Source organism: Stenella coeruleoalba (genome assembly GCF_951394435.1).
Source record: "Stenella coeruleoalba genome assembly, chromosome: 19".
Taxonomy (NCBI): domain Eukaryota; kingdom Metazoa; phylum Chordata; class Mammalia; order Artiodactyla; family Delphinidae; genus Stenella; species Stenella coeruleoalba.
In genome coordinates this window covers 34,829,668-34,857,499 of record NC_137165.1, presented here as the reverse complement: position 1 = coordinate 34,857,499, position 27,832 = coordinate 34,829,668, and the positions used below count along the sequence as shown (strand labels likewise).

General features: G+C 42.5%; 1 protein-coding gene across 1 annotated transcript in view; it reads left to right on the top strand.

The window, feature by feature from the left end:
• Positions 1–27,832, top strand: part of ACACA (acetyl-CoA carboxylase alpha) — a 272,579-nt gene that overhangs the window by 203,007 nt on the left and 41,740 nt on the right. The window contains 4 exon segments of the mRNA XM_079904143.1: positions 334–603; positions 5,706–5,803; positions 10,140–10,260; positions 10,833–10,943. Of these exon segments, the coding sequence (XP_079760269.1) occupies positions 334–603; positions 5,706–5,803; positions 10,140–10,260; positions 10,833–10,943 (600 nt within the window).

Here is a 27,832-nt window from a genome sequence, read left to right as displayed (position 1 = left end):
CCGGATTTAATTCCCAGTGCCCCAGTATTCTTCCACACATAGCCTGAGTGCATTTAGACTTTGGTTTTTCCATCTTCTTCGAACAGACCCAAAGAAGAAATTGAGACAACTGTGAAATACATATACAGTAAACCAGCTATTCTCAACATAATCTTAGAGAAGTATGCTAGAATATTTGTTCTAGTTTCCCGCAGGGAGCTGGGCTCTTTAGCAATGCATATCTTTACCTGCAGGTTGTGTCTACGTGCAGTCTGATATCTTCAAGTAACCTGAAAAATAATTCTGCATGTAAGAAGCTTGTATTTATTTGTTTGTTTGTTTATGCCTTTGCAGATTGGCATGGTAGCTTGGAAAATGACCCTTAAAAGTCCAGAATATCCAGAAGGCCGAGATATCATTGTTATTGGCAATGATATCACATACCGAATTGGGTCCTTTGGCCCCCAGGAGGATTTGCTGTTTCTCAGAGCTTCTGAGCTTGCCAGGGCAGAGGGCATCCCACGCATCTATGTAGCAGCCAACAGTGGAGCAAGAATTGGACTGGCAGAGGAAATTCGTCACATGTTTCACGTAGCCTGGGTAGATCCTGAGGATCCTTACAAGGTACAGACTAAGAAAAGATAATACTTCAAGTTACCATACGGGTGTGCGCGCGCGTGTGTGTGTGTACGTGTGTAGAGAGAGGTAGAAGTTTTTTTTGTTTTTATAAATTTATTTATTTATTTATTTTTGGCTGCATTGGGTCTTCGTTGCTGCGCGTGGGCTTTCTCTGGTTGTGGCGAGCAGGGGCTACTCTTCATTGTGCTGCGTGGGCTTCTCATTGTGGTGGCTTCTCTTGTTGCAGAGCACAGGTTCTAGGCACACGGGCTTCTGTAGTTGTGGCGCGTGGGCTCAGTAGTTGTGGCTCACGGGCTTAGTTGCTCCGTGGCATGAGGGATTTTCCTGGAGCAGGGCTCGAACCCATGTCCCCTGCGTTGACAGGTGGATTCTTAACCACTGCACCACCAGGGAAGCCCAAAATATATACCTTTAAATTATTCTCCTTTGGCTTCCAAGACTTATGGTCAGTCATCAGCAAAATCTCTCATATCCTCAGCTTCTTCTCTGATTGTTCTCTAATCTTGCTCTACTTGAAACCTGCCTGTCCTCTGAAGACTCTTCTTCCCCTGTAGCCCTCTTAAATGGTGACTGGTTTCTCTTTCCCTTGTACCACTGAGCCTGGAGGAAAATAGCTTCTTGCTAGTGCCTCACTGCTACTTCCAGACCCTTTTCCCTCCCTTCTCACTGAAAACCCCTGTCTTTGAATCTCATGGCATCAGACTGTGCCGCACCATCACTGCTCCTTATTATAGTGTTCCCTACCCTTTGGCCACTCCCTCTTCTTTGCATCTTTTAGTTGCTGGCACATTGTCACTCTCTCCAGTACTACTAGTCCTGTTATCATTCTTGACGATTGCTATATATACATAGATGATTCATCCCATTATCTAGCCTCTTGGATCCTTGACTTCCTCTCCCCCAGTGGTCCTATCCTACATCCCAGATCAGCCTCTCATTCCCCATAATGTCAACTTCAAGCATCCCTTCCTTTGCCATTTCTCTGTCCTATCTTTCCAGCTCACTCTCTTTAGTACCCCAAGTCCAGTAATCCTTTGCACTCACCAAGACCTACAACTATTGATCCTGCCACCTTTCTTCTGCTCTTCACTCCCTCCTTACATACTCATTTTATTCCTATCCAGCCTTAAATCCAAAGTCTACCATAGGCTAATGATCGTAATCACTACCTTTCCCATGCCTTCAATTTCTTTGCTTTTTCTCTTCATTCCGCTTACTCCGTGTCTGTACAGAAACCTTGTTTAAATCCAACTCTCTCCATCTACTCCTTTTCCCTCACCTGCATAGCTGAACACTGATGGAGAAAAATACACAGTGCTGTTGACTGGTCTTTAAATTCAAGCTTACCAACCTCCTGATTGACAGTTTGACATCTCTCTCCTCAAACCTCCAACACCCTCTTCCTTCATCCTCACTCTTAGCTGATGATGTTGCTTCCCAATTCACTGAGAAAATGGAAGCAATTAGAAGAGAGCCTCCACGAGCTCCTGTATATCTGCATCTGTGCTCTTATTCTCCGCCTTCTCTCCTGTACTTTGATGAACGGTCCCTGCTTCTATCTAAGGCCAATCCCGCTATGCTTGACCCTTTTCCTTATTGCCAACTTAAGGATGTAGATCAAAACTTCTCCCCCTGGGCTTTCCTGGTGGCGCAGTGGTTGAGAGTCCGCCTGCCGAGGCAGGGGACACGGGTTCGTGCCCCGGTCCGGGAAGATCCCACATGCCGTGGAGCGGCTGGGCCCGTGAGCCATGGCCCCTGAGCCTGTGCATCCGGAGCCTGTGCTCTGCAACGGGAGAGGCCACAACAGTGAGAGGCCCGTGTACCGTAAAAAAAAAAAAAAAAAAAAAAAAAAAACTTCTCCCCCTTCTTTCTTACCTCATCACTTTTTCCCTCTCTATTAAATATACTCCTTTTTTAGCACACAGACACTTACCCCTCCAGTCACTAACTAACCCTACCCATTTTTTCCTTCCCTTTACAGCAAGACTTCTTAAAAGAGTTTCTCTTCTTGCTGTTTCCAGATACTCTTCTCCCTCCCATCCCCTCTGGAACCCATATCAGTCCCCCTTGCACCCTCACCATTCCATCAGAGCTGCTTTTGTCAAGGTCACCATTGATTCCATATTGTTAAAATCTGAATCTCACCTATTTGACATTTCAGCAGTATTCCATGTGGTTGGTTACTGCTTCATCCTTGAAATACTTTCTCCTCTTGGTTTCCAGGAACCTACAGTCTCCTTTTTACCCCCCGCCCCCCACCAGCCACTCTTTCTCAGTTTCCTTTGCTGCCTTTTACATCTTTAAATGTAAGAGTGTCAGGGGATGATGGAAATATTCTATTTTTTGCTTGTGGTGGCGATTACACACAAGTGTATACATTTGTCAGAACTCATCAAACTACAACACTTAAAACTGATGGATTTTATTGCACGTAAATTATGCTTCAGTAAAATTCATTTTAAAAGTATATGGGAATTGTTGGTGACCTCTAATAAATACAGTATTTCTTTTGGGGGTGATGGAAATATCCTGGAATTAGATAGCGGTGGTGGTTACACAGCATCTGAATATACTAAAAACTACTGAACTGTACGCTTTAAAATGGCCGGTATTATGTTATGTGAATTTTATCTCAATTTTTTTAAATTATAAAAAAAAATGTGAATGGAGACACATGTCAGTGCCACAGAGGCTGTGGCAGGACCAAGAAGTTTAGGACTCCCCAGCCGCAACCCCACAGGGCCCAGTGCCTCTCACCTGGTGCTGTGGCAGGATAGCTTGTATGGAAGGTGAGATAAGAAGGAAAACAAAAAGGTGTTTTAGGGCTTGGTCCCTGGACCTCTCCTCTTTTCTATATTCACCTTCCCTTGGTGATCCAGTCTTGAAGCTTTAAATTCCATCTATAAACTGATAAACTTCCAAATTTATATCCTGCCCCTGAACTTCAGATTCATGTATCCAGACTCAACATCTCTACCTGCACATCTGCCTAAACGTAGCTTCTAATCTTCTTCCTTAAATCTGTTCTTCCCACAATATTCTCTGTCTCAATAAATGATACCTCTATTCCTCATTTAAGTAAAAGACCTTGGAGTTATCCTTGACCTCTCTTTCTCATATCCCACTTCCTCTCTGTCAATAACTCATGTGTACATCCTGACCTTCAAAATATATCCAGAATCCAACCATCTCTGAGCACTTCCACTGCTACACAGTAGTCCAAGTCCCTGCCACCTCTTACTGCATTTATTGCATTGTTTGCTAATTGACATTCCTGCTTCTGGCCTTGCCCCTACCCCTACCCAAAGTCTACTCTCAACAGAAAATGGAATGACCCAGTTAAATGTAAATCAGATCACAACTCAAAACTTACCTCTGATTAAAACCCTTTAAAGGGCTTCCCTGGTGGCGCAGTGGTTGAGAATCTGCCTGCCAATTCAGGGGACATGGGTTCGATCCCTGGTCTGGGAAAATCCCACATGCCGTGGAGCAACTAAGCCCGTGCACCACAGCTACTGAGCCTGCGCGTCTGGAGCCTGTGCTCCGCAACAAGAGAAGGCCGCGACGGTGAGAGGCCCGCGCACGGCGATGAAGAGTGGCCCTTGCTCACCGCAACTAGAGAAAGCCCTCGCACAGAAACGAAGACCCAACACAGCCAAAAATAAATAAATAAATTCATTAAAATATATATATATATCTTAAAAAAAAAAACAAACCCTTTAAAGGCTTCCCAGCTCACTCAAGTGAGGGCCAGGAACCATATAGTTACCTGCAAGGCCCTCCCTAGATTGGCCTTCCAGTACCACTCCGTCCTTGTTCTCTTGCTGCTCCCACCTGATTCCACACTGTGGCTCTACCAGCCTTTTCACTGTTTCTTGAGCCTGCTGGACACACTCAGCAGCTTCACACTTGTGGTTCCTTCTGCCTGAATGCTTTTCCCCCAAATATCCTCATGTCTCATTTCCTCAGCTCTTCAGGTCTTGGCTCAAATGACATTTTCATTAAAGCCTTCCCCGGCTATTCTTCTAAAAGTTCAACTCTGCCAACTCTCCTGTCTCCTTCCTCTATTTTATTTTTTCCTTAAACATTATTCCCATTAACACTGTATGCTTAACTTATTTATTTTGTGTATTTTCTGACTCACCTACTAGAAGATGAGTTGTACAAGGCCAGGAATTTTTGCCTGTTTTCTTCCTTTCTGTTTGTTCTGTGTCTTAAACAGTATCTTGCACATAATAGGCACTCAGTAAATATGTGCTGACAGACATACTACTGACACTCAGTGCTACGGGGCATTCTTGTCATAAGTCAGGCAAAATCAGTGGCAAATTCAAATTCATGTCTCTGGCATGTTGTGCTCCCTGTGGGACAAATTCAGTTAAATGGTGGACATAATTTCTCATAGTATTTTAAAAGTTTTTCTCTGCTTCCTTTTTTTTTTTTTTCTGAGTGACTGATTCACTTAAGGTGAACACACATATTAAATAACTAGTTTCTATGTGAGTGTGTATATGAATGTATAAAAATAAGTCAGTTATGAAGTGTTAGTATAATTTTTTAATGTACATAGGGATTAGAATTTGTTTATTTAGAAAAGCAAAAGGTATGAGCTCAGTGATTACTGATCATTAGCACTGCATAGACTTCTGATTTTAAGATTGAATAGCCTAGTTTTGTGATGCTCTCAATTATGCTTGACCCGTCTATATGTTGACGGTACTATGGATTTGAGAAAATGAAGGATAGTAATTCATATAATTCTTTAATTTTGTGTTGATATCTTTAATAGAGGTGTCAGTAAAGATTAGAGAATGACCCTTTAACCTTGATGAAAAGGAAATGAGTGGAGTATACCTGGAGTTGTAGCTACAAGATATCTTGTTTCAAGGACACAGTCAGTGACTGCAGAAATAGGCACTTCCGTCTTTCAAAGAACTGTCTATGGTAGTATTCTATGAGACAGTAACTCTGAGACACGATTTGGAGATTTAAAGCCAGCTTTGGAAGAAGCTGCATTATGCATGCCTTGCTGGGTCTTCTGTGGTGATGGCAAATAATGAGTTGAAAACTATTTGTGTTTCCCACAGGGATACAAATATTTATATCTGACCCCTCAAGATTATAAGAGAGTCAGTGCTCTCAACTCTGTCCATTGTGAACACGTGGAGGATGAAGGAGAATCCAGGTAGGTATTATGTATCAGAATAATTTGGCTGTGGATTAAAGAAAGGAGAATATGATCATTTTTTTCTCACTGTCCTGCTGATCATGACCTTGAAGAGCAGTGAAGATTGCTTGTTGAGTAATCTCGAAGCCTTAGGTTTGTATCTCAGCTGTACCACTTACTAGCTGAAAGACCTTATTATTGATTAAGGTTTTTAAACTATATTTATAATAATTATTCATTTTGAAAAGTTGGAACATATAAACAATTATGAAGAAAAAGTAAAAATCAGCTACAGTCCTACCAAGAGATCACAGTTATTAATGTATATTATATTCTTTCTGTCATATATATATATATATATATATATATATATATATATATATATATATATATATATATACACACACACCTTTTTTCCTACATAATTGGGATCATAATAGAAAAGGGCTTTTGTAATTTGTTCTTTTTACTAAATATTATTTAGGGAGAAATTTTATATATTCTTACAGTATTATTTGAGAATATGATATTTAATGGCTTCATATAAATCATTATAATGAATATATCATATTTGAACATACAGACTATCCCGGTTTTTACTGCTATATCCCTGGGCTGGTCATTCTTTTATGTAAACTTTGAAGAATATCTCTGGCTATTCCCTTTGGGTTAATCTCTAAAAGTGAAATTACTGGTCAAAAAGTATGTCCATTTTTGTTTTGTTTTGTTTTGTTGTTGTTGTTTTGTGGTACGCGGGCCTCTCACCGCCGCGGCCTCTCCCGTTGCGGAGCGCAAGCTCGGGACACGCAGGCCCAGCGGCCGTGGCCCACGGGCCCAGCCGCTCCGCGGCATACGGGATCCCCCCGGACCGGGGCACGAACCCGCGTCCCCCTCATTGGCAGGTGGACTCCCAACCACTGCACCACCAGGGAAGCCCAGTATGTCCATTTTTTAAAAGATTTTTTTGGATAATTTCAAATTGTCCTCCCAAGAGCTACACTCCCACCAGCAGTATATGGTAGTGCTTGTTTCCCCTCTTTAATTTTTTCTCCACCCTTGCCAACACTGTTTACTGTAAATTAATAAAATAGGATAAAAACAGCAATTGTTATTTTAACTGGTATTTTTGATCCCCAGTGAAGTTGAACATTTTTATAATCTATCTGCAAGTATTTTCCAGAATGTTAATAAGTTGCTCCAATACCATTTATTGAATAATTCATACTTCCCTCACTTTTATAATAATCTTAACTCAATTACCAGGCTTTATATTCTGTTTTTTGTTCTATTCTTGGACTAACGCCACACTATTTTAACTACTTTAATGGGCCAGAGTTCCTCACATTCTTAATTTTTCCCCAAGTTTTATTAACTATTTTTGTCTTTTTACAGATAGGCTCATTTTTTTTTTAATTCCCCAAAACTTTCCGTAATGATTTTGATTCAGATTGCATTAGGTTTATAAATCAATTTAGGAAGATCCGAGAACTTCATAATATTAACTCTTCCCAACAAGAAACATGGTATGTTTTTCCAGTTATTTAAGTGTATTTTTTAAAGTTTTATAGTTTTCTTTATATAGATTATGCCAGAAATTCCCACTCGTTCTTGGTTCACAGCACCTTTACTGTCTCTGTAATTTTTTCATAACACCTTTAGGCAAAAAGATATGCCTAATATTTCTGATTATTAAGGAAGCTGACCCAGACAGCTTCATAAGTATTTATGCCACGAACAACGTGGGTTTGAACTGTGCGGGTCCACTTCTGTGTGGACATTTTCAACAGTAAATACAACAGTACTATACCATCTGTGGTTGGTTGAATCTACAGATATGCATCCATGGATACGGAGGAACCATATATATGAGGGCCAACTACAAGTTACACTCGGATTTTCAACTGCTGAGGGTTGATGCCCCTAACCCTGGCATTGTTCAAGGGTCAACTGTATAATACACATAACTGAAAAAATTTTATTCTATTCTTAAATAATTAGAGTTACTTACTAATGGGATATTTGCACCCATACGACATTGCAAACCTTGGAATCAGCTTGGACATAGCCACCCTCACGTTTTGTTCTGCACTGATTTTTGTGTAGAACTTTTTTTTTCCCCACAGAAACTGAAAACCCAGCTTTGCAAAGATAGGACATTGTCAGAAGGAATGTAGCAGCACCTCATGTTAAACCATGAACTACTTAAAACTCGTAGTTTGCGAGGCATCCAACAGATATCACATATCATAGTGTTTCTCTCAAAAATCTGAAATATCCTTCAGTGCACCCGACAGTTCACTGTGGCATCCATCCCAGGATGTCTTGGTCTACAGTATAGGTATGGTGGGATTTTGCCAGTTTTTAAATATTCCTATATGTTTTGCATTTTTCTTGCTACTCCGAATGGGATTCCCACCCCACCCCCGCCATTATATTTTTCAACTCTTTATTACTGGTATCTCAGAAAGCTATTGATTTTGTATATTGCTTTTGTTAAAGCAAGTCAGTTTTCTTCTCTGAGCTTTAGTTTCCTCATCTGTATGATGAAGATCAAGTTATCCAGTATATGTAAAGCCCTTAGCACAGAACTCAGCACATAGTAAGCAATCAAAACTCCTGGGTATCATTATCTATGATGATGGAGATGATATTCCGTATCACACTGGACTGCTGTGAGGATCAAAAATGATATACATGAACATGTTTTGTTAATTATATTACACTACACGAAGATTTTTATTATAAGTAACATTAAAATTTGGTACTACTTTTTTTTTTTTGGCCATGCCATGCAGCACGAGGGGATCTTATTTCCCCCAACAGGGATTGAACCCGTGCCCCTTGCAGTGGAAACGTGGAGTCTTAACCACTGGACCACCGGGGAAGTCCCTGGTACTGCTTTAAAGAATGATACTCTTAAAGGTAGAAGGCTCAGATCACAGAGCAGAAAATGGGAAATTTTTCATCTTTTTCATATAATACAAGGGGAGAAGATGCCACTTAACAAATCACAAACACCTGTGAAGCAGTAGGCACTCCTGAGGAGGGAAAACATCTGCTTTGCAAAGAAGGCTGACTGGGCCCATGAGTATTTGTGACTATATGGCATGTGGGCCTTATTAAAAGGACACGTTCCCCCCCACCACCACCAAATTAATGTGGCTCATTAACCCCTTAAGGGAGATGAGCTTTACCTGTAACCTAACTATACTAGAGTCTAGATACAGAGCAAAAGGAAGAATTGGGGAATTATTGTGAGAAGGGATTATTGGGAATCTGGGAAGCAGAAACGCAAAGCCCCAGACAAACAGCAAGGGCAAAGAAAAGGAATTGATGGAAGGCTGGAAGTAGGGAACAGAAATATGGGAGCAAAAAAATAAATAGTTTAAGAGCCACTATGGGATATTTATTTATTATTTCAATTTCTAAAACTGTGCCCAGTGCCAAGCCTTAAGGGTACACATGGAACAATAAATAATATATGTCCATCTCTACTTCCAACTTTGTATTTTTCCTTTCTTTTATGAGTTGCATTCCCCATCTCCCATTTCCCATTATCAGCTATCACTCCTAATCCCCTGCCGAGAAGGCAGATGGGTGGCTCCCTCTGGATCCCCAGGATGCTTTCTGTATAACTTGTCCAGCATTTCACTTCTACACACATTCCCCCTGCCCCTCCAGAGGACTATGCCAGGAACTCTCGTGTATACACTTGATACTTACAGAGGAGCAGGGATAGAGTGCACTATGTTGACCTTCCCCTTCCATCCTTGTCTTGGAAAGAGAGAGGATTTTTGACTTGAGAAATTGGCCTGAGTGTTCTCACTGTGCCTCTGGATTTTTTTTATTCCTATGTAACATTTATCTAAAATTGTTGATTTAAAAGCTGTTGCTTATTAGAGATAGATACACATTGACCCTGCTTTTAAGAAACTTGTCCTAGAAAGTAAGAGAGGGTATCTAACATCGGAGCGCCACCTATGTGTCAAACCCTCTCCTTGCTGCTTTAACTTTCATGTCAACCCGTAGAAGTGGATACTATAAATCCCATTTTACACAAGTTACTATTATCCCTAGAGTCACACTGCTGTATGTGTCAGAGCAGGGATTTAAACCTGTCTACTTAGTTCCAGATTTTGCTCTTTCTGCTATACCATATTGCTTCCAGACAAAATAGGCACCAGGCTAAGAAGGAAAGATATATGAATGAAGAGTATAAAAAAAAAAGTACAGGCCTGGTATTAAATATAAGCTTTCAGTATGCTTGTAGCAGCCTATTAATGGTGGTTATTCTTTTAATGGATTGTTGTTAACGTGTCTAACCTGTATAATTTGGCATGGCTGTATCCACTAGGTACAAGATAACCGATATCATTGGGAAGGAAGAGGGACTTGGAGCAGAGAACCTTCGAGGTTCTGGAATGATTGCTGGAGAATCCTCGTTGGCCTATGATGAGATCATCACCATTAGCCTGGTAAATCTTGCCAGAGCATGAGATGTTTGAAGAGCTGACTAGGGTTTGTTTTTGCTCCCATCCCCACTACTTAGTCCCAAATGGGAGCATTTCTTAAAAACTGTATATCTACAATTTGATTTTAATTGTGCACGAAAGTAGGAAGGCAGGATAATGTAAATAATTGAATTTCCCAGCTAAACCTAGCACCTCATGTTAGCCTTTAGCTTAACTTCTCATTTCTCTAAATATTCTACCAGAGTATTAACAGCTGAAATCTCTTCTCCTCTTACTGTTTTCCTTGTTCATACCTCTAGTGTAGATGCCAAACATCTGTGAAATAAACAAAAGTGTAAGAGAAGTAAAGGGCGTATGAGCCTTTAACTGTCTGTTACTTGAATCATTGAATGAATTCTGTACCTTCTTTGCTTTAACCAGGAAACTGTGGTTTTGTATTGTTATTAATCAAACAGATTTCCTAAAAAAGCAATATTTTTTTCCTGTTAATGTGGATTTTACATATCTGTGCCTTAGTTATTATAGCTAGGGAGGGAACATAAATATGTGACATGTCGAATTTATTCTTTTTTAAGGTTACATGCCGGGCCATTGGGATTGGGGCTTACCTTGTCCGACTGGGACAGAGAACCATCCAGGTTGAAAATTCTCACTTAATTCTGACAGGAGCTGGGGCCCTCAACAAAGTAAGTTTCTAGGGTTTGGGAGAAGTATGTGAAGCTTTTGGAGGATTATTGTGAATTCCTAGTTCTAGATCCTGATTGGGGGAAGGCTTCCTCAGTCTATCTCTTCCCCTCCCCCTCCATCTTCCCTGCCTATTCATTCATTCATTCAACAAAATGAGTGTTTTGAGTACCTACTATGTGCCAGGCCCTATTCCAAGCCCTGCTATGTAGTAAACAAACCATATAAAACTCCTGCTGTGAGGAGTTTACGTTCTGATGTCCTTCTAGAAAGACAGAATTAATTGAATGCTTCTGTTCCGCCCTCCCTCCCTTTTTCTCATCTGTGAGCGAGGGATGTGAGATCTATTCCCAGACGTGGAGCTACCTCTGAAACATCCCCTGAACATGCTGAGGGTATCAAGTTTTAATGTTTTGAGAAATTTGTGAAAGCACCTCTGAAAAGGAGCACATATGATGGTCCCTTGTACATAAGGAAGTACTTGGTAATTATTGAGTGGAAAGATGGGTGGATGGATGCATGGATGGATTGTTGAGAAAGAGTATGACATGGAGATTTATTTTCCCTGCAAAAGAAAAGCTTGTGCCTTTTTTTTTAAAAGAAGGTTCAACTTTATTTATTTATTTATTTATTTTTGGCTGCGTTGGGTCTTCGTTTCTGTGCGAGGGCTTTCTCCAGTTGCGGTGAGTGGAGGCCACTCTTCATCGCGGTGCGCGGGCCTCTCCCGTTGCGGAGCACAGGCTCCAGACGCGCAGGCTCAGTAGTTGTGGCTCAGGGGCCTAGTTGCTCCGCGGCATGTGGGATCTTCCCAGACCAGGGCTCGAACCTGTGTCCCCTACGTTGGCAGGTGGATTCTTAACCACTGCACCACCAGGGAAGCCCTGCTTGTGCCTTTTCAATCCAAGCTCATATTGGCTTTTCCAGAGAGGGAAAAAAAATGGATAGTGAGGTCACAGCTTGCAAGAGTGAAAACTATCTAAGAATACCTGAATATACAAAGGGCAGTGTCGTTCTTTTTTATTTTTTATTTTTGATTAATTAATTAATTTAGGCTACATTGGGTCTTCGTTGCTACGAGCGGGCTTTCTCTAGTTGCCGTGGGCAGGGGCTACTCTTCGTTGCGGTGCACGGCCTTCTCATTGCGGTGGCTTCTCTCGTTGCAGAGCATGGGCTCTAGGCATGCAGACTTCAGTAGTTGCGGCATGCAGGCTTAGTTGCCCCGCGGCATGTGGGATCTTCCCGGACCAGGGCTCGAACCCGTGTCCCCTGCATTGGCAGGCGGATTCTTAACCACTGCGCCCAGGAAGTCCCCGACAGTATAGTTCTGACTTCTTTGCAGGCATAGGAAAATTATTTTCTCTCCAGAGCCAGGAATATGTAATTGTCTGAGGCTGGCTGGCTGGCTGGCTGACTGACCTCGTACAACTCGTATAACCCCTCAACTCCTCAGCTTTCTTTATCTGTCAAAGGGGGATGATAATTTCCACCTCTAAATGATGCTGTGGACATCAAATGAGAAAACATAGGTAAAAGCAGCTAGTAGTTGGCACAAAGTGTTGGCTCACATTACAGTTTCAGTTTCCTTTTCCTCTCCCTTACACGGTTTGGTGATTGTGCTTGCGGGGCTATATGCATGCTAAGTTGTTTACTAGACTCACGCAAACTGTTTATGAAGCCTTGGCTTTCAAGTGGAAGGATGGGAATTAAGTGTCCTATCCTATCATTCCCATTTAGAATAAGTTGACACTGCCATCAGTCCAATTAGCTTTTGGGGATGTCAGAAATGAGAATGGCGTGATGTGATAAGTTTGCTCTCTGCATTTGTATAAACTTCATGTCCTTCTCTGGGCTTGCCTTTCTCTCCAAGGAAAGGCAGAGCAGTGCTAACAAAGGCAAACTTGGATGTCCTGCTCTCTTTTTGGAGAGTAGCCTGGAAATAAAGATTGTGAACTGCCTCTACTGAGGGAGGTTATTGCTGCGGGAGAAACTTACTTTATTTTTAAGTTGTTCTTTTGGATACCTTCTTAGGATGAGATATTGAGGAATGCTGAAGAGAATTGTAGATACCATTATCTGTGAGGATAGAATTTAAAGAAGACACCTGCATTTCCATAATGTTCCCGTACCTGAACAAAGAGCTGATTTCTGAAAAGTATCTTGTTACATTGAGTTTTTAATTTTCTCCCTGATATCCAAAGAATATCCTGAAAAGCAAAGGTGGTGGTGGTGTGTTGTTGTTGCTGCTGCTGGGGTTTTTATTTGTTTGTTTGTTTTTCCTAAAAACTTGCTAGTTGAATTTCAATCCTGCCACAAAGAAAGCATTAGGGATTTTTTTCTTAAAACCCGGTTGAATTGTTGTGATCAAATTCATTATATTCATCTTCCTCCTAGCCTGCAGGGCTCCTTGTTAAAGAAGTCTAGTTGTAGGGAAAAGACAGTAAAGCTGTAGCTGTAACTTACCCCACAATGCTCATTTCCAGAAGGCTGCGATCATTTGTAGCTGAAGGAAGTGATCAGTTATAGGGGTTACTTAACCCTGCTCTGCCCGCTTCACTGTCTTCATGTCACTGCCTCTTATGTGCAGCGTGGTGCTGGAAGACCCCCGATTTCATGCAAACTGATTAAGAATGTCCTGTCTGCCCCTTTGCCTCTCAGGTACGAGAAAGGAAACTAGAAAGGAGCCACACGCTCAGACTGCCTCTTCTGCCTCCCTCCTTGTGCACGTCCTGCCTTTGTCTGCACTGGTGTCTCTTTGCACATCTGCCTTTTCTTCCTATAGGAATCTCTGTCTCACATCCTCTGGGCGTGTGTCCAGGTCACTTTGAGTGCATGCCTCTTCCTGTGTGAGTGCTGGTCTCTTTCTCTTTGTGTCTGTATCTTGCGTCTAGATCCCTCTTTCTCTGTCTGTGTGCCTCCCTGAGTCTCCATGTGTGAGAGTCTTTGTGTCTGAAACCCTGTAGAGACTCCACAAGCCCTGACCATCTAGCTTGTCGTACGCGTGTACCTGTGTAAAGCGGGAATGTAGGCGGTGTATGCGAGCTTTTAGACTGTAAACATTTGACCCCTACCTTTTTAGTCTTCATCCTTTACGTTAAACATTAGGGTGAAGAATAAGAAGGGAGGTGGTTGTGCAGAGGTTGTAGGGGGGAAAAAAAATCTGTGTGTGCAAGTGCCGATCCCGTTGACCCCTTTGAAAATTGAAATAATGATAATGCGTGTCTCCTGACTGCATCAAAGTATCAGCACATCAAAAGCCAGGAGGCATGAAATGCAAATGATAAAGTGAAAGCAGATGGATTGTGCATGATCGCCTGATGCCCAATGAATTTTAAAAGGTGCCGGTTTGCAAGGGCGGGTGGGGGGACTGAAATAAACACGTTATCCCTGCAATTCTTTTTTGTTCTTGACGCTCACTCCTGACAATATTTGTTCACACTTGAGTGAACACCCACTTCATCTTTCTCTCTCTCTCTCTGTCTCTCCCTTCTTCCTCTCTCTTCCTCTCTCTCTCTCTCTCTCTCCTCTCTAACTCCACCCCCCAGCCCCCCACCCACCTCTTACACGTCTCAGGTCATGTCTCACTGCAGCTCTGGTGGAAATAATAAGATATAAACCACGAGGTTGTTATTTGCATAGAAATAGCATGGAGCCCCAGGCAGCAAGGGAGAAGGACACAGGGATCATTTGTCTAAAATTTTAATGAAAACTTTTGCTGAGGCAGAGATTTTTTTAAAACTTTCTTTCTCCCTGCTTTTCTCCTCCCCTCCTCACCCCCCTCCACCCCATCTCTGCTTTGACTGAACATAGTTGGATGTGAAGAGAAAGGTTTGTCACTCCACATATCACACTCCCATAATGCAGCCACATGTAAATTGTTTGTTCCTTTAATAGATACGAAGCTGGAGAGACACGTATTCGCAACTTAATACACTGCATGTACGCATCAAGCTTTTATAGCTACTCTCCATCTCAGTGCTCACGTGATGTTGCCTGTCGTTAGCCGACCTGGTTTTAATTAGTTTAGACCTTCTAACCTCTTGCTTCCAAAGACTCTTACTTTTTAAAGGATTTCTTTTTGTAGCCAACAGTGGTCACCTGCATATAAAATATAACCATCCTGGCGGTTTCCTGTTTTTCTCTTTCAGTGATTTCACCGTTCACCTACACATCTTATTTACGGGGCCCCATCCTTTGCCACTCTGTCTTTTGTTCCAAAACCAGAAAGTGCTCGGCATATGCGTCTTTTGATCCCTTGTCCTTGTGATCTCATTATTTGTGTATGCTCTTTCCTTGAATGTCTTGCTCGCTGTTGCCTGCAGTTGTTTGTAAAATACTCAAAATATTACAAAGGTGTGGAGAAATACAGGATCCAGGTTTCCTTAAGTGTTGCAGAAGCAGAGTTGACATTTGAACTCAAGGTAATGAGATGGTGATTAGAGGCAGCCTGCATGACTTTATTTGAAACTTAAAATCAAGAACATCTATCTGGTTCCTTGCTACCTTCTGGGTGGGCTGGCGGCACCAGGGCCATTTTACAGATGGAAAGACAAAAACAGCAAGAGGTAAAGTAACCTAGTTCCACTGACAAAGACTAGAACGAGCAGCAGAACATGAACTTCCACATCCCCGAGTTTCATTTAAGATGCGCTCAGTCCCCTGGGCTTAGTGTCCACAAGACCTGAGAAGAGAAGGTAGTCCGGTCATTTTATTTTTTGTCCAAACATCATGAGAGTGATGACATTAGGAAGAGAAGCTTCTAAGGGCCTGCTCTTTCATGTCACTCCAGGTAGTGGATCATAGGTTCCCAGCTCTACAAACTGTAGACTGTTGGTGGGCAGATCCCTCAGAATGCCTCACTGAGTGGTAAGGGCGGACTTGATGGACATGACAGACTACCTGCTCAAAGTGAGTCATGCTGGCCTGGCAAAGGCAGCAATCTGTGTGTTTGGGGAACTGAAAAGATAGTCCCTTGAGGGACTGTGACAATTTGTAGAGTCATAAACTCCTAAGTCAAGGTGCCACTGGACGTTTGCAGTGACTTCCGGACCCACTTCCTCTCCCCTCCACTCCCCTTCTCTGTTTCTGTGTAATATGTGTACTGTAACATCAGGTGGTGGGTAGGCTGGGAGGACCTAGCATGATAAGGGAAGTAGACTAGAGCCTGCCAGTTCTCAATCCACTGCCCCAGGCTTGGTGAAAGCTCTCTCTGTGTACCAAGAAAGCAGAATTGCAGTTTTTGACTTGTCCTCTGGACAGTTACTGTCTATGGAGGTAAGGCATGTGCCCATGGCCTGATAGATAGATTATAGATTCATTCAAGAGGTGATATATGATTTTCTTGTGATAAGCATTTTAAAGCTTCTGGTTTAAGGCAAAAAAAAGAAAAAATCCAATAATCTCATTCCCCTTAGCGAGAGCTGGCCCCTATTTCCACTGAATCTGCCAGGAAAAAAACAATTATGTGATGAGTGTGGCTAGGGCTATATGTTAGGCCTGTAGGGGGCTAATTCTGCTAATCTTGCTTTTGAGACTTGGTATCAGTCTTTCTCTGGACCTTAGTCTCCAAATACATATTTTTATGTGTCTGTACAATGTGAAATGTGACTCTATTGGGTACAGTATCAGAGTTCCTCCCAGGAGCTTGTAGCACCAGGGGACTGCATTATGCATCCTCCCTCCTCACCCATGACTATGTGACACTCGCTCAACGTGAGAGTCAGTCCCAGAGGTTCGAGAAAGCAAGGGGGCAGTTCGTTAGCTCTTTTGTGAGGCAGCATTGTAACTGTCACATAACTGAAAGAGGTGGAATAGTTAAGACTGGCTAATGTTTGAGTACAGGCTCTGCCGCCTGTGAGTTGTGTGACCTTGGGCAGTGCATTTAACCCTTCCAGGTCACAGTTGTGTTAATTGTAAAACAGGGATCGTAATAGTACCTATCTACCAGGCTCTTGTGCGGATTATATGAGTTAATACTGGTAAATCACTGGCACTGTTGTGGTCTTCCCTGTGATGCGGTTAGAGGTCTTTCTCATTGCAACTCATTATCCAGGCCCTGGAAGGGAAATACAAACACAGCATTCTCTCTATTTTCTGACCCTTTGAAGGCAAAAATTCCTTTAAGAAAATGTTAGATGTCAGTCCTCACTGTGGCGTACATTCGTGTATTGACTTCCCCTATAGATGTTATCTAAAGACAATCACACACTTTGGAAAGCCATTAATGTGAGAGGCCCCATGTTCAGTCCTGATAGGGTAGTATATGTGTCACTCATCTGTCTGCAAGAGTCCCCAGGGACTTGTTGATACAATAGCCCATAATCACTCTAAGGATCAATCCAGCAATTTGCATTTTTAAAAGTCCCTAACTACCTATTTTCACAATAGACAGGCCCTGTGCTCTGAAGCTCCAGATGGGATCGCTCTCCTTTCTAAAGAGGGCATTTGAGCTTCCTGAGTAAGCCTCGCGTTAGCATTATGAACGAGTTCTCAGAAAGGGTTGCAGTGGGCACATCCCCTTAGTTTTCAAGCCCTTCCCCCTGCACACACAAAATCTGGGCACACCTGACTCTGTCTGGGGGGTTGTTTTATTTGTCTTTCGTTTGACGTTCCTTGGGTTTGGTAGGAAACTGTACCAGGTATCTTGGACTCCATTAGTGAGTCAAGGTAATATACCAGAAGTCTGATCCTGGGCTCTCTGGTAGAATTGCTGTTCAGAGCTCCATTGCCTCTGGCTCTCTAAGACAGCCCATGTGGGCATGGTGGCTTAGAGACTCAGGACGGGAGACCCACACAAGCATCAAGTCAAAGCTGAGAGTCTCTGCCTGAGCATTAAATAGAGACTCAGGAATTATCATGTTTGACAAACTACTGTAAATGTGCTCAAACTTTTTGAAGTTTCAAAGCCTTTAGATTATTTTTTTAAAAAAAAGCAAATGAAAAACTTTTGATTATTCCTCTCCTTTCCATTTACTAGGTAAAGCAACATTGGGCTCTAATCTCTTTGGGGCTCAATTTCCTCTTTTTAAAATACATTTCCCACCTTAAGGTGAAGGCCAGAGGTTCTCTTAATCTTAAATTGTCTTTAATTTCTAGTATTCTGTTACGCTATGAAGATGTATCTTGATTTGTAGCCAGGGAACCGTGTTAGGATAGATGAGGGGGAAGGAGTTGGGGGGGATCAAAAAAGTGACTCCATGTGAGAGAATTTTATGTTAGTGAGATTACATATCAGTGATGTGTAAAATTATTACATATTAGCAAGATTAGGAATAGGAGTTGTAAAGCATAACAATTCAAAATTTTTTTGTTTCTTATCCATATTATGGAAGAATAAATGCCCCATGGTGGGTGGAAGGGGTGATATCATTCATGATGACACCAAGGGGCCATAGAATTATAATCGTTGGGAGTGGAAGGATCCTCAAAAGTCCAACCACCCAACTGTTGTTTGAATTTCCTCTGTGACTCCGTTACCAAATAGTCATTCAGTTATGCTTGAAAAACTCAACTGAAGGGGAGCTCAGTACTTTTTCAGCCAATCCCTTTCATCTGTATAAAGTTCTTCCTTATATTTGGCTAAAGTCTGTTTCTCTGTAAGACAAACTAATACCTCTTAAAAAGTAGTTCAAAATTAACAAAGCAACTCCCAGTTTGATGGTCTGGCTTATGTAGAACTTAACAGAACCAAACTCTTCCCCATGTATTTTTGCTTTCAGAGTCTGGTCTTGTCTCAAGAACAAATGTAGTGAAGATGAAAATGCTCTTCAAAGATAGAAAAGAAATTGGACTCATAAATAACATTCTTGCCATCTGAAAATATGAAATACTTAGTAATTACTAGAGAAACAGCTAAAACTCACCACTGTGAAGTAGTACTCTATGGAACCGTAGGAGACTGCCACGTGGCATCACGCAAGGCTTTTAGACCTGCCCATCACCTGCTGTATCGAAAGTCAGGATCCTAATACATGACTGAAAGATAGGTCTTTCTGAGTGCTACATATTTAGGTAGTGGTTAAAACTCATGGTTTGGTGGTGCTTATTTCAGGAATCAATAAAAGTGCTGTAGACTGAGGTAATCTTAAGCTCTATGGGCACACAAACCAAATGTAAAATGCTAGAGCTTATTACCCTCTCAGCTCAGGGAGCAGTCTCTGGCTCACTTCATACGTGTGGACCTCCATAACATCTCTACCCTCTCTCTAGAGGGTCCATTCCAGCCTCCCGGACTGGGATGCTTCCCGAGTATTGGAATCAAGAGATGCCTCCACTTCACAGGTTCTGTGGCGTGTAGGGTCTCTGCACGTTCTGCCTCTAATAAAACCTTGTCCCTGAACTCAAGCTAAGTGCCCCCTGAGGACTGCCAGCACAGTGCCCTAAGCAGAGCAGCTTGGCGTTTTCATCTTCCAGTCAGATGTTACGCCTTCTTATGCTGGATTTTCTCCACCTTTCTTTCTACACATGTTCATAGCTCTGTCTTTGCAAATTAGTGTTCAGTTGAAGCTTTGCTATTCCATCTTTCCCTCTCCTCTCCCCTTAACCTTTCTTCTCCCCCAACCCCAGCCTGAAACCCAAGTAAATTAGCTTTTCACCCCTGCCCCCCAGTTAAAAAAAATCCCATACTCCTCCAACAGTGTCTGTTCTTGGATTTGCAGTCAGCAGCCATCTCCAATAACCATCCAGCTGTCAGCTTCACAGCTCCCCACTACCTCCCACCTCCCCCATCACTCACCAGAGGAAAAAGAGAGCCAGAGCCAGAGCTTGAAATATATCATGCAATAGTGTATCATGAATTTGTTGTGAATCACAGCGGTGAAGCAGGTTTATTTATTTCTGAGACCTTAAATCAATACAAAGTAGGTCTCTTAGTTCTGAAGCTGGGATGGAGTGTGAAAAAATGAGCCCATTGTACTCTTAAAACTTTGGGGAAAGGAGATGACAGCTATATAATTCCATTTACCAGGCACTAGGGGCTTTAATGTGAAGGTGACAGGGAGCTCTTTGTGCATTTAGAGCACCATATCTTCTAAATAAAAGATCTGTAGACTTGATAGTGGAGCATAGCTCTGAGTTTAATAATCTCCAAGCATTAGACCGAGCCAATATGTTTCCAAGTCAGAGAGGTCCCCCCCACACGCTCATAAATTAAAAGTGCAAGAACTGCACACGTTGGTAGATTAGAAATGCAAGGACTTCAGCCTTCCAGGGGGAAGACAGACCTGGTCCCTGGCTGTGCACAGACTGCTGTGTGAATATGATAAAGACGCAGGAAACGAGACTGTTTAGAAACCTGACTCCTGGCTGTTCATCATTCTCGGGAATGTCCCCTGTGCGTGGATCCAAATCTGGCTATGTCCCCTCTCATTCAGAGTGGCCATCTTCACACAGTCTAATCAGCTGATGTACACAGTCAGGGTGTTGAATTATGAAAGGAGAAGCTTTCAGAGCTGTTTAGATAGAGCTGTAGATTATCATGCCCAGGCTTCAGGTTTTTCTGGTTGATTCTTCACTGGTTCCTAGTTTTTTAAATGTCTCAGAGTCTGGAATTTAAGCCCTTTAAAATAGTTTGCACATAAGAGAAATTGAGAAATCGGTGTTTATTAAGGAAAAGAACTCACCCAATTTTTATTGTTGTTGTTGTCGTACATGGGCCTCTCACTGCTGTGGCCTCTCCCGTCGCAGAGCACCGGCTCCGGACGCGCAGGCTCAGCTGCCATGGCTCACGGGCCCAGCCGCTCCGTGGCATGTGGGATCCTCCCGGACCGGGGTACGAACCCTTGTCCCCTGCATCAGCAGGTGGACTCTCAACCACTGCGCCACCAGGAAGCCCCTCATCCAAATTTATCCAACAGCATAAGATGCAAATATGAGAAGTCAAGACCATTGGAACATATAATCACGTTTTGGGTATCTTCATTTTCTATCTAACCCTCTGATAAAATGTCTTCTCAACAGCTAAAGCAGGTTTATGCGGTTCAGTAGAGCAACCCTAGTATAATATGACTTTATAGTACATAGAGTTACTAGCTTAATTCTAGCCCAGGTAAAGAATTTTGAAAGGAAAACCCAGTGTCTACACTGGGGAAAACTAAAAGGAGAGGAAAATTGAACCACTCATTTTGCTTAAAGAATCTGCTACACATTATAACACTAATAGGAAAGACTTCATTTGCTTATAGTAGTTCAGCTTGCTGAAAATACAAACCAGAGCTGAGTTTTGATAGAGCAGTGAGAATTATGGCAGTTCACCTGCATTTATTGTGTGCCTGTTGTGTGTAAAGCTCTGTTCTTATGCTATGGGTGTACAAAGATGATTCCTGCTCTCATGGAGCTTAAATTTAGGCTAAAAGACAATAACAAGCTTTTCATGTGTTCTAAGGGGAAAACATTAAATTGCTTCCCATCAGATGTAAATGAGAAAACACAAACAAAAAGGCTGCAAAGATGAAAGAAAGGTCAGTGTTACTCCCCAAGAAGCCAGATCCCAGCAGGCACCAAACTGTGCCTCGCCACTGGTGGGCACAGGCAGACAGTCACACAGCCATCTGCCTTCCACCAACCTCACATCCAATATCCTATTCAGAAAAACCACTGGAGGTGACTGGAAAAAATATATATATGTGTGTGTGTGTATTTATGTGTATACACACACACACACACACACACACACACATACACACGTATATATAGTTCTCACAACTCAATAATAGGAAAACAACCCAGTAACTTTTTAAATGGGTAAAAAATTTGAACAGACATTTCACCAAAGGCATAAGGATGGTAAATAAGCACACAAAAAGATATTTATCATTAGTCATTAGGGAAATGCAAATTAAAACCACAATTAGACACCACTAAACTAAAATAAAAAATTCTAAGCAGACAGTACTAAGTGTTGGTAAGGATGCAAAACAACTAGAACTCTCATGTGTATTGATGGGAATGCAAAATGGTACAGCCACTTTGAAAAAGTTGAGCTTTTTTAAAAAAATAGAGTCAGTTATCCACTTACCATATAACCTAGCAATCCTACTCCTAGGTATTTACTCAACAGAAATGAAAATGTCTATTCATACAGAAACCTGTGCGTGAATGTCTCTAGCAGCTTTATTCATAGTTGCCAAAAACTGGAGACCACCCAAATGTCTGCTAACAGGCAAAGAGATGGACAAGGTGTGTTATTTCCATAAAATGGAATAGTACTGTGCAGTAAAAAAGGAACTACTGCCACCTGCGTCAGCATGAATAAATCTCAGATGCATTACGCTGACTGAAAGAAGCTAGACTCATAACATTCTAGAAAAGGCAATATTGTTGAGACACAAGGATCAGTGGTTGTCAGGTGGGAGAAGGGAATTGATTACAAAGGGAATGAGAATACTTTGGGGGCTGATGAAAACTTTTGGGGTGATTGTGGTGGTGGTTATATGCCTATGTGATGGCAAATTTCATGTACACCTAAAAATGGACAATTTTACTATATGTGAATTATACCTCAATAGACCACACTTTAAAATTTTTTCTATTTTTGGAAGAAATTTATTGTCAGTATGCTCAAGTCTGTAGCTAAAGGAGCAGTTGATGGACCCCTGAGATGAGTGATTTCGTTTGACATCAGTTTTGACTCCAGAAGCCTATGCCTGTTCTCATACATTTAACAAGTAAACTGTCACGTGGCTCTTCTCTACCCCAGTTACATTAAAAATGCGTCTCTGTTCCTCACCAGTCTGTCTTCAAATCCTTACCATCCTTCTGCCGTCTAACTCATTCCTCTGTTCTCCCTACATCTCAGTAAACAGAGATCTTCCCAGTGTCAATTCTGGCCTGTATCACCTCAGTTTCTCTTTGGCTAAATATCTTTTCTACCACTGGTAGCTCCGTCCCTTTACTCCAGTTTATCCATCAGCAAACCTGATCACTTTATAATTTTGCTGCTAATTGAGAGATTTTTGGTCTTGCGGTGGACAGTGTTGAATCCAGCCGTGGCTCACACCAGAGCCTTTCCCATTCTGTGCCAGCAGTGTGTTACTGTGCCCCTTCTCGGTCCCCAACCCTAGCCTTCCAGCTGCCAACCAGCTCTGGAGGGTTTGCCAGTGACAATAGTGGCAACAAAGTGGGGAGAGGAACTTGTAACCCTGAGTCTTTGTATTCAGAGACTGTGTTTTGGAACCCCCAAGTATTCTTGGTCTCATAGGCACTGGTCCTGTCTCCCTAGAGATTTAGTTCCATTCACCCTTGGATATATTCCTGGAGAAACATTTACACAGTAATATGTGCTGCACCACTTAAAACTGTTAATTGGAGATTGAATTACTTGTCAGCTTTTAAAAATGTAGTCCTGTCAGGTCAAGGAGGAGGGTGTTAGCAGCATGAGTAGATGAGCTATTGCATATTTTCTTCCCCTTCCTCTTTTTTCTCCCCCCTCCCTTTTCCTCTCTCATCCTTTCTCCTTTCTTTTGTTCCCGTTTTAATACTTCTTCCGTGTTCCCACTTATTCTTTCTCATCTCTCTCTTTCTGCCTTAGCCAAACCTTTATTGATAACCTGACAGGTCCCCAGAATGACTTTAATATCTAGAATCATGGATGAAGTCCAGTGATGACAGTTGCTCAGGAAATTTACAAAACCCCTCCTCACATCCTCTTGAGAATAGAAATATCGTAATGAGATGGAGTATCGCAGCAAGGACTCAGCTCGTGTAGCCTAATTCTCAGATGCAGGAGGACTTTTGTACCCCCTGCTTCTTTAACTGACCCATCAGGAATATTTAAAGGGGGAAAGGTTGGATAGAGGGAGGAAAGCAGCAGAATTCATTTTTTATTCCATCGATATGCATCATTATTTTTCACATCTTCAGCACATGATTGCAAATATTTGCTTATAAGTCGAAAGGTCTCCAACATAATGTATGTATCAGGACAAAAGCAATTTTTTAAAAACAATTGAGCTAAGTTACATCTATGAAACTTGGAAATCTCAGTGCCTGTGTGCTGACAAACATCCTGACAAGTAGATACTACATTCATTCAGTATTACACAGTGATTTCATTTGCACAAAACCTCACAGTGCTCTGCCACTTCAGTCAAATGTCTGGAGCACTGGGGAAGGGAAGAACGTGTTTATCTTGATCTCCAAAAAGGGATTTAAGGGCGAGAGCAGGCGGTCTATTAGACTGTTTTCATTGCCTGTCAGCTGTGGTAAACCTGAGCTGTCTGCAGTGTCTCTAGATAAGGGGCAACAGCAGCAGTGGCTAAGGCCTCTGCATGTATGTATGTATAGCTGCATTCATTTGTACTTCCTGTGTATCTCAGAATTTCTAAAGGCTATGCAGCATCTTTCGTGGAGCCTTTAACATTTGCGTTCTGCTAATCACTGGCTGTATGCAGCGCTCTTAATTCCCAGGTCTGCCAGCTGTAAGTGCTGGATGAGGCTGAAGTTTATATGGAGAGTGAATGGAGATCCTCTTTCAGGCTCAGCTCTGCGGCGTGGGCACTCTTCAGCGGGGGACCTGAGATGGTGCCTGTTCCTAGTATCGCATGGCACTGCCTCTCCACTTAGACCTGGGGGCAGCAAAGTGGGGCCTCATCAGAGTCACCTCTGTTTGAGTGGTTCCTGTGTTTAAGTGGTTATTGATGCTTGTTGGGCAGATAAACTAAAAGTTTGTATCATGCAGTATAAAATGTGAGAGGAATAATTTCGGAACTGGAACATGGCAAGCAACTTGACTTATACAAGAATGCATATGTCCAAGTTGGAAAAAAATTGGTGAATGAATCTTGCCCACTTCATGAAAATATTATGTAAATGAGGGTTGTTTATCCCAGGTTTTTCTGTAGAAGATTGGTAGGGCAGTAGATGGAAGAATAAAACAGTGGGTTCTTTACTTTGCCTTCCTCAGTGCTCATCAGGGTTAGTGTAACTGTTCCAGCGCAATCATTTCAGAGTTAGGCAGAATGGATTTTGTCCTCGCCCAGATTCTGCTTTTGCAGTTGGAGCTTTTGTTGTGAAGTATTCTAAAATCATTAAAACCACTTGAGTCAGCAATGACCCCTATAAATCAGGAGCTATTGTGTGTGCCCTCATTCTCCTGGTGCATGCTCCAAACATATGGTCATTGAAGATGAACTGGAGGCGCCTGCTTTCTCTTCGCTGATTGTTAAGTAGCTATGATTGTTGGCATTTGTTTGTGGTTAGTGAAGCAGGTTTCATTTTTGTGTGTCCTTCCCCTCTTCACCCCCTACCTCATGTGATAAGGCTGATCAGAGAGAGCTCTTCGGGTACTCTGTTAGTCTGTCCTATAATTTTTGTCTTTAATTCCCAAATTAAATGAATCCTCTTACATGACAAACATTTCTTTAGCCCAGGGTAATGTTCTTCGTTGTGGTAAGCCCTGGTTTTCTTTCTGAACCCAGAGGAGAAGAAATGTATAAATACTGCCGCCTTTTCAGAACAATGCCAGCACGTCAGAGCCTGAGTTTCCACTTGTAAAGGGAAGACATACCAAGTTATTAAACTCTTGCTCCTTCCAAGTCTGTCTCCTATTAGTTTGTAAGAATATGGGGTAGAATGGGGAGATGAGGGGGCCTCCAGGAGTAGCCCAGTTCTAGAGGCTCTCTTCCTCTTTGAAATGAAGGGGCAAAGACATCCGAGGAAGGTGTATTTGAACAGCTAAGCATCTCTTGGTCTGGTTCAGTCCCTTTTTCTGAAATTGGTCCTCGATGGGTTCATTGCTGATTTTGGAGAGGTGTGAGGTTCTAAGTGGTTGGACATTATCAAGTACTAGAGACAGTGTTTCATGGGAAAGAAAATAGCGTTTCTGAGCAGAAAATAGCCCCAGCTCTGTCTTCTAGGCAGTAAGCAGTTCTGGGCTCCTGTCATAGATTGTGGGTATCAGATATTCAGGGTCAGCACAGTGTCTCCTTTTTATTTCGTTTCCCCCTTTCCGATTTTATTTTAATAATTAAAAATACTGCTGATCACACTGAATGACTTCTGGCAGAGAGGCCGTCTGTCCCAGAAGGACCAGTTGTGGGCCATCAGGTTTATGACATCCATAAAACCGGAGCCAGATCAGAGCGCGGCCTCCCTGAGTGACAGGGTTTCTGCCTCCACCAGGGTCCCCCGTCATCTGACTGCTTTGGACATTTGTTTGGGGTTGGTTTTTCATTCTGTTTTGTTTCCTGATGCATGTGCGAGTGTGCCTGTGCACACATTTAAAGATAGAAATGAAACAGGTATGTAATGCCCTCTGCCTGTTAGAAAGACTAAAGCCATAAAAATAACAAATGGCGAGTATTTGCTAGAATGTCAAAGTTATGAGTTTATTTTGTAATGATGTGCTCCTGCCTTCATGAGGTAAACTGGCCGTGGCGGAGGTGTTATTAGTAATATGGACTCAGTGGAGCAGAAAGCTGAGTGACCGAGAGATCGGTGTATCAGTCAGGGAGAGGGCAAATGGAAAGAGACAGCAGGAGAATGAGAAAAGAGCCACAGCGCCTGGGCTGAGATGAAAGACAGACCGAGAGGCGGATGGGAACCCAGTGGTCAGATACGGCCTCCCTGGATCTGGGGGCTCCTTCAAAGGAGCTGCTGCTGTGTTACTCAGCTCAGGGCTGCCTGCAAAGGCTTGTTCTCTGTGCTTCCTTAGCGAGGAAAGCAGTAATCCGAGAGCCATTTTGCTTCCCATATTCCTTTCAGAAGAGTGTTTTCCATCCTTCCTAGCTGAAGTTAAATGGGACCAAGGCCAGCTGGGTCACATGGAGGTCATTGCTTTGGCCACCACCTTCCTCAGCCTTTGGCAGGTCTTGATGTTGGGGCTGACCCAGCATGCAGAGGAACCAGCTCCTAACAGGAAGGGGCAGGATGGGAATATACAGGTAGAATTTGCTGGTCTTTCATTTATTCGCTTCTCCCCAGAGACTGGAAATGAATAAAAGTAAGGAAGAAATTTTGTGTTATGGTTATTTTCTAAAGAAGGAAAGGGAAGAGAAAAGGTAAAATACAGTAAGCGCTCTGCAACCGTTAAGAGCTCTCCAGGGCTACCATAGATGACTGGCAATTACTACACACTCAGAAGTTTGCAGTAGTCAGTGATCAGGCCGCCCAGCTTCCATCTGCTGGGTCAGAAAACCTCCCTCCCTGAAAGAAATTATTAACCAATCTTCAAGGGAAAAAGAAACCCTACAATTTCCAAGTCGAAGAATATTTTTTCTTCCTTTTTTTTTCTTTTTTAAAGGAAACTTTATGGTTTCCAATTGCAGATGCCCTTCAACCTCACAAGGGTTAAACTCCTCTAGGGATGGATACACCAGGGAATTGAGGCCCTGAATTCCCTGGAACCTTGGGAGGGAAGGACGCAGGAGAGGCAGGTTTGGGTATAAATCACTACCCTGCACCCAGCACACAAAGAGGACTATCGGCTCAAGGGTTCATTCATGTATGTGTCATGAGTTGCTTCAGGATTTTGCTTTAAAAATCCAATGTAAAGGGGAAAATTAACCCTTAAAAAATGAGGCATCCACACCTCACAGTGTTTCTATTTAACTGAGACTCATCACTTGAGGTTGTCAAAAGACAGGCACATTCCCTCTCCTGTGCCTACAGGCAGCAGCTCGGCCAGGCCTGCAGGCGATGACGTGGCCTGTGTCTCAGGGTCCAAGCTTTACCACTGCCATGATTTCAGCTCAGAGTCAAGTATGCCATGCACATCTGTGGCAGCTAGTAGAGAGAGAGAGAGGCTTGCTGGTGTTTAAATTGCAACAGAATACGTGATTGTTTAAAAGCCTTTTGTGTTTTCCAAGTTTTCTTTTTAGGACAAAGGTCCAGATAGTCCCTCAGCACAACCCACGGAGGCTGGACTCTGTCTTGTGGAGAAAAGAATCCATTTTCGTGG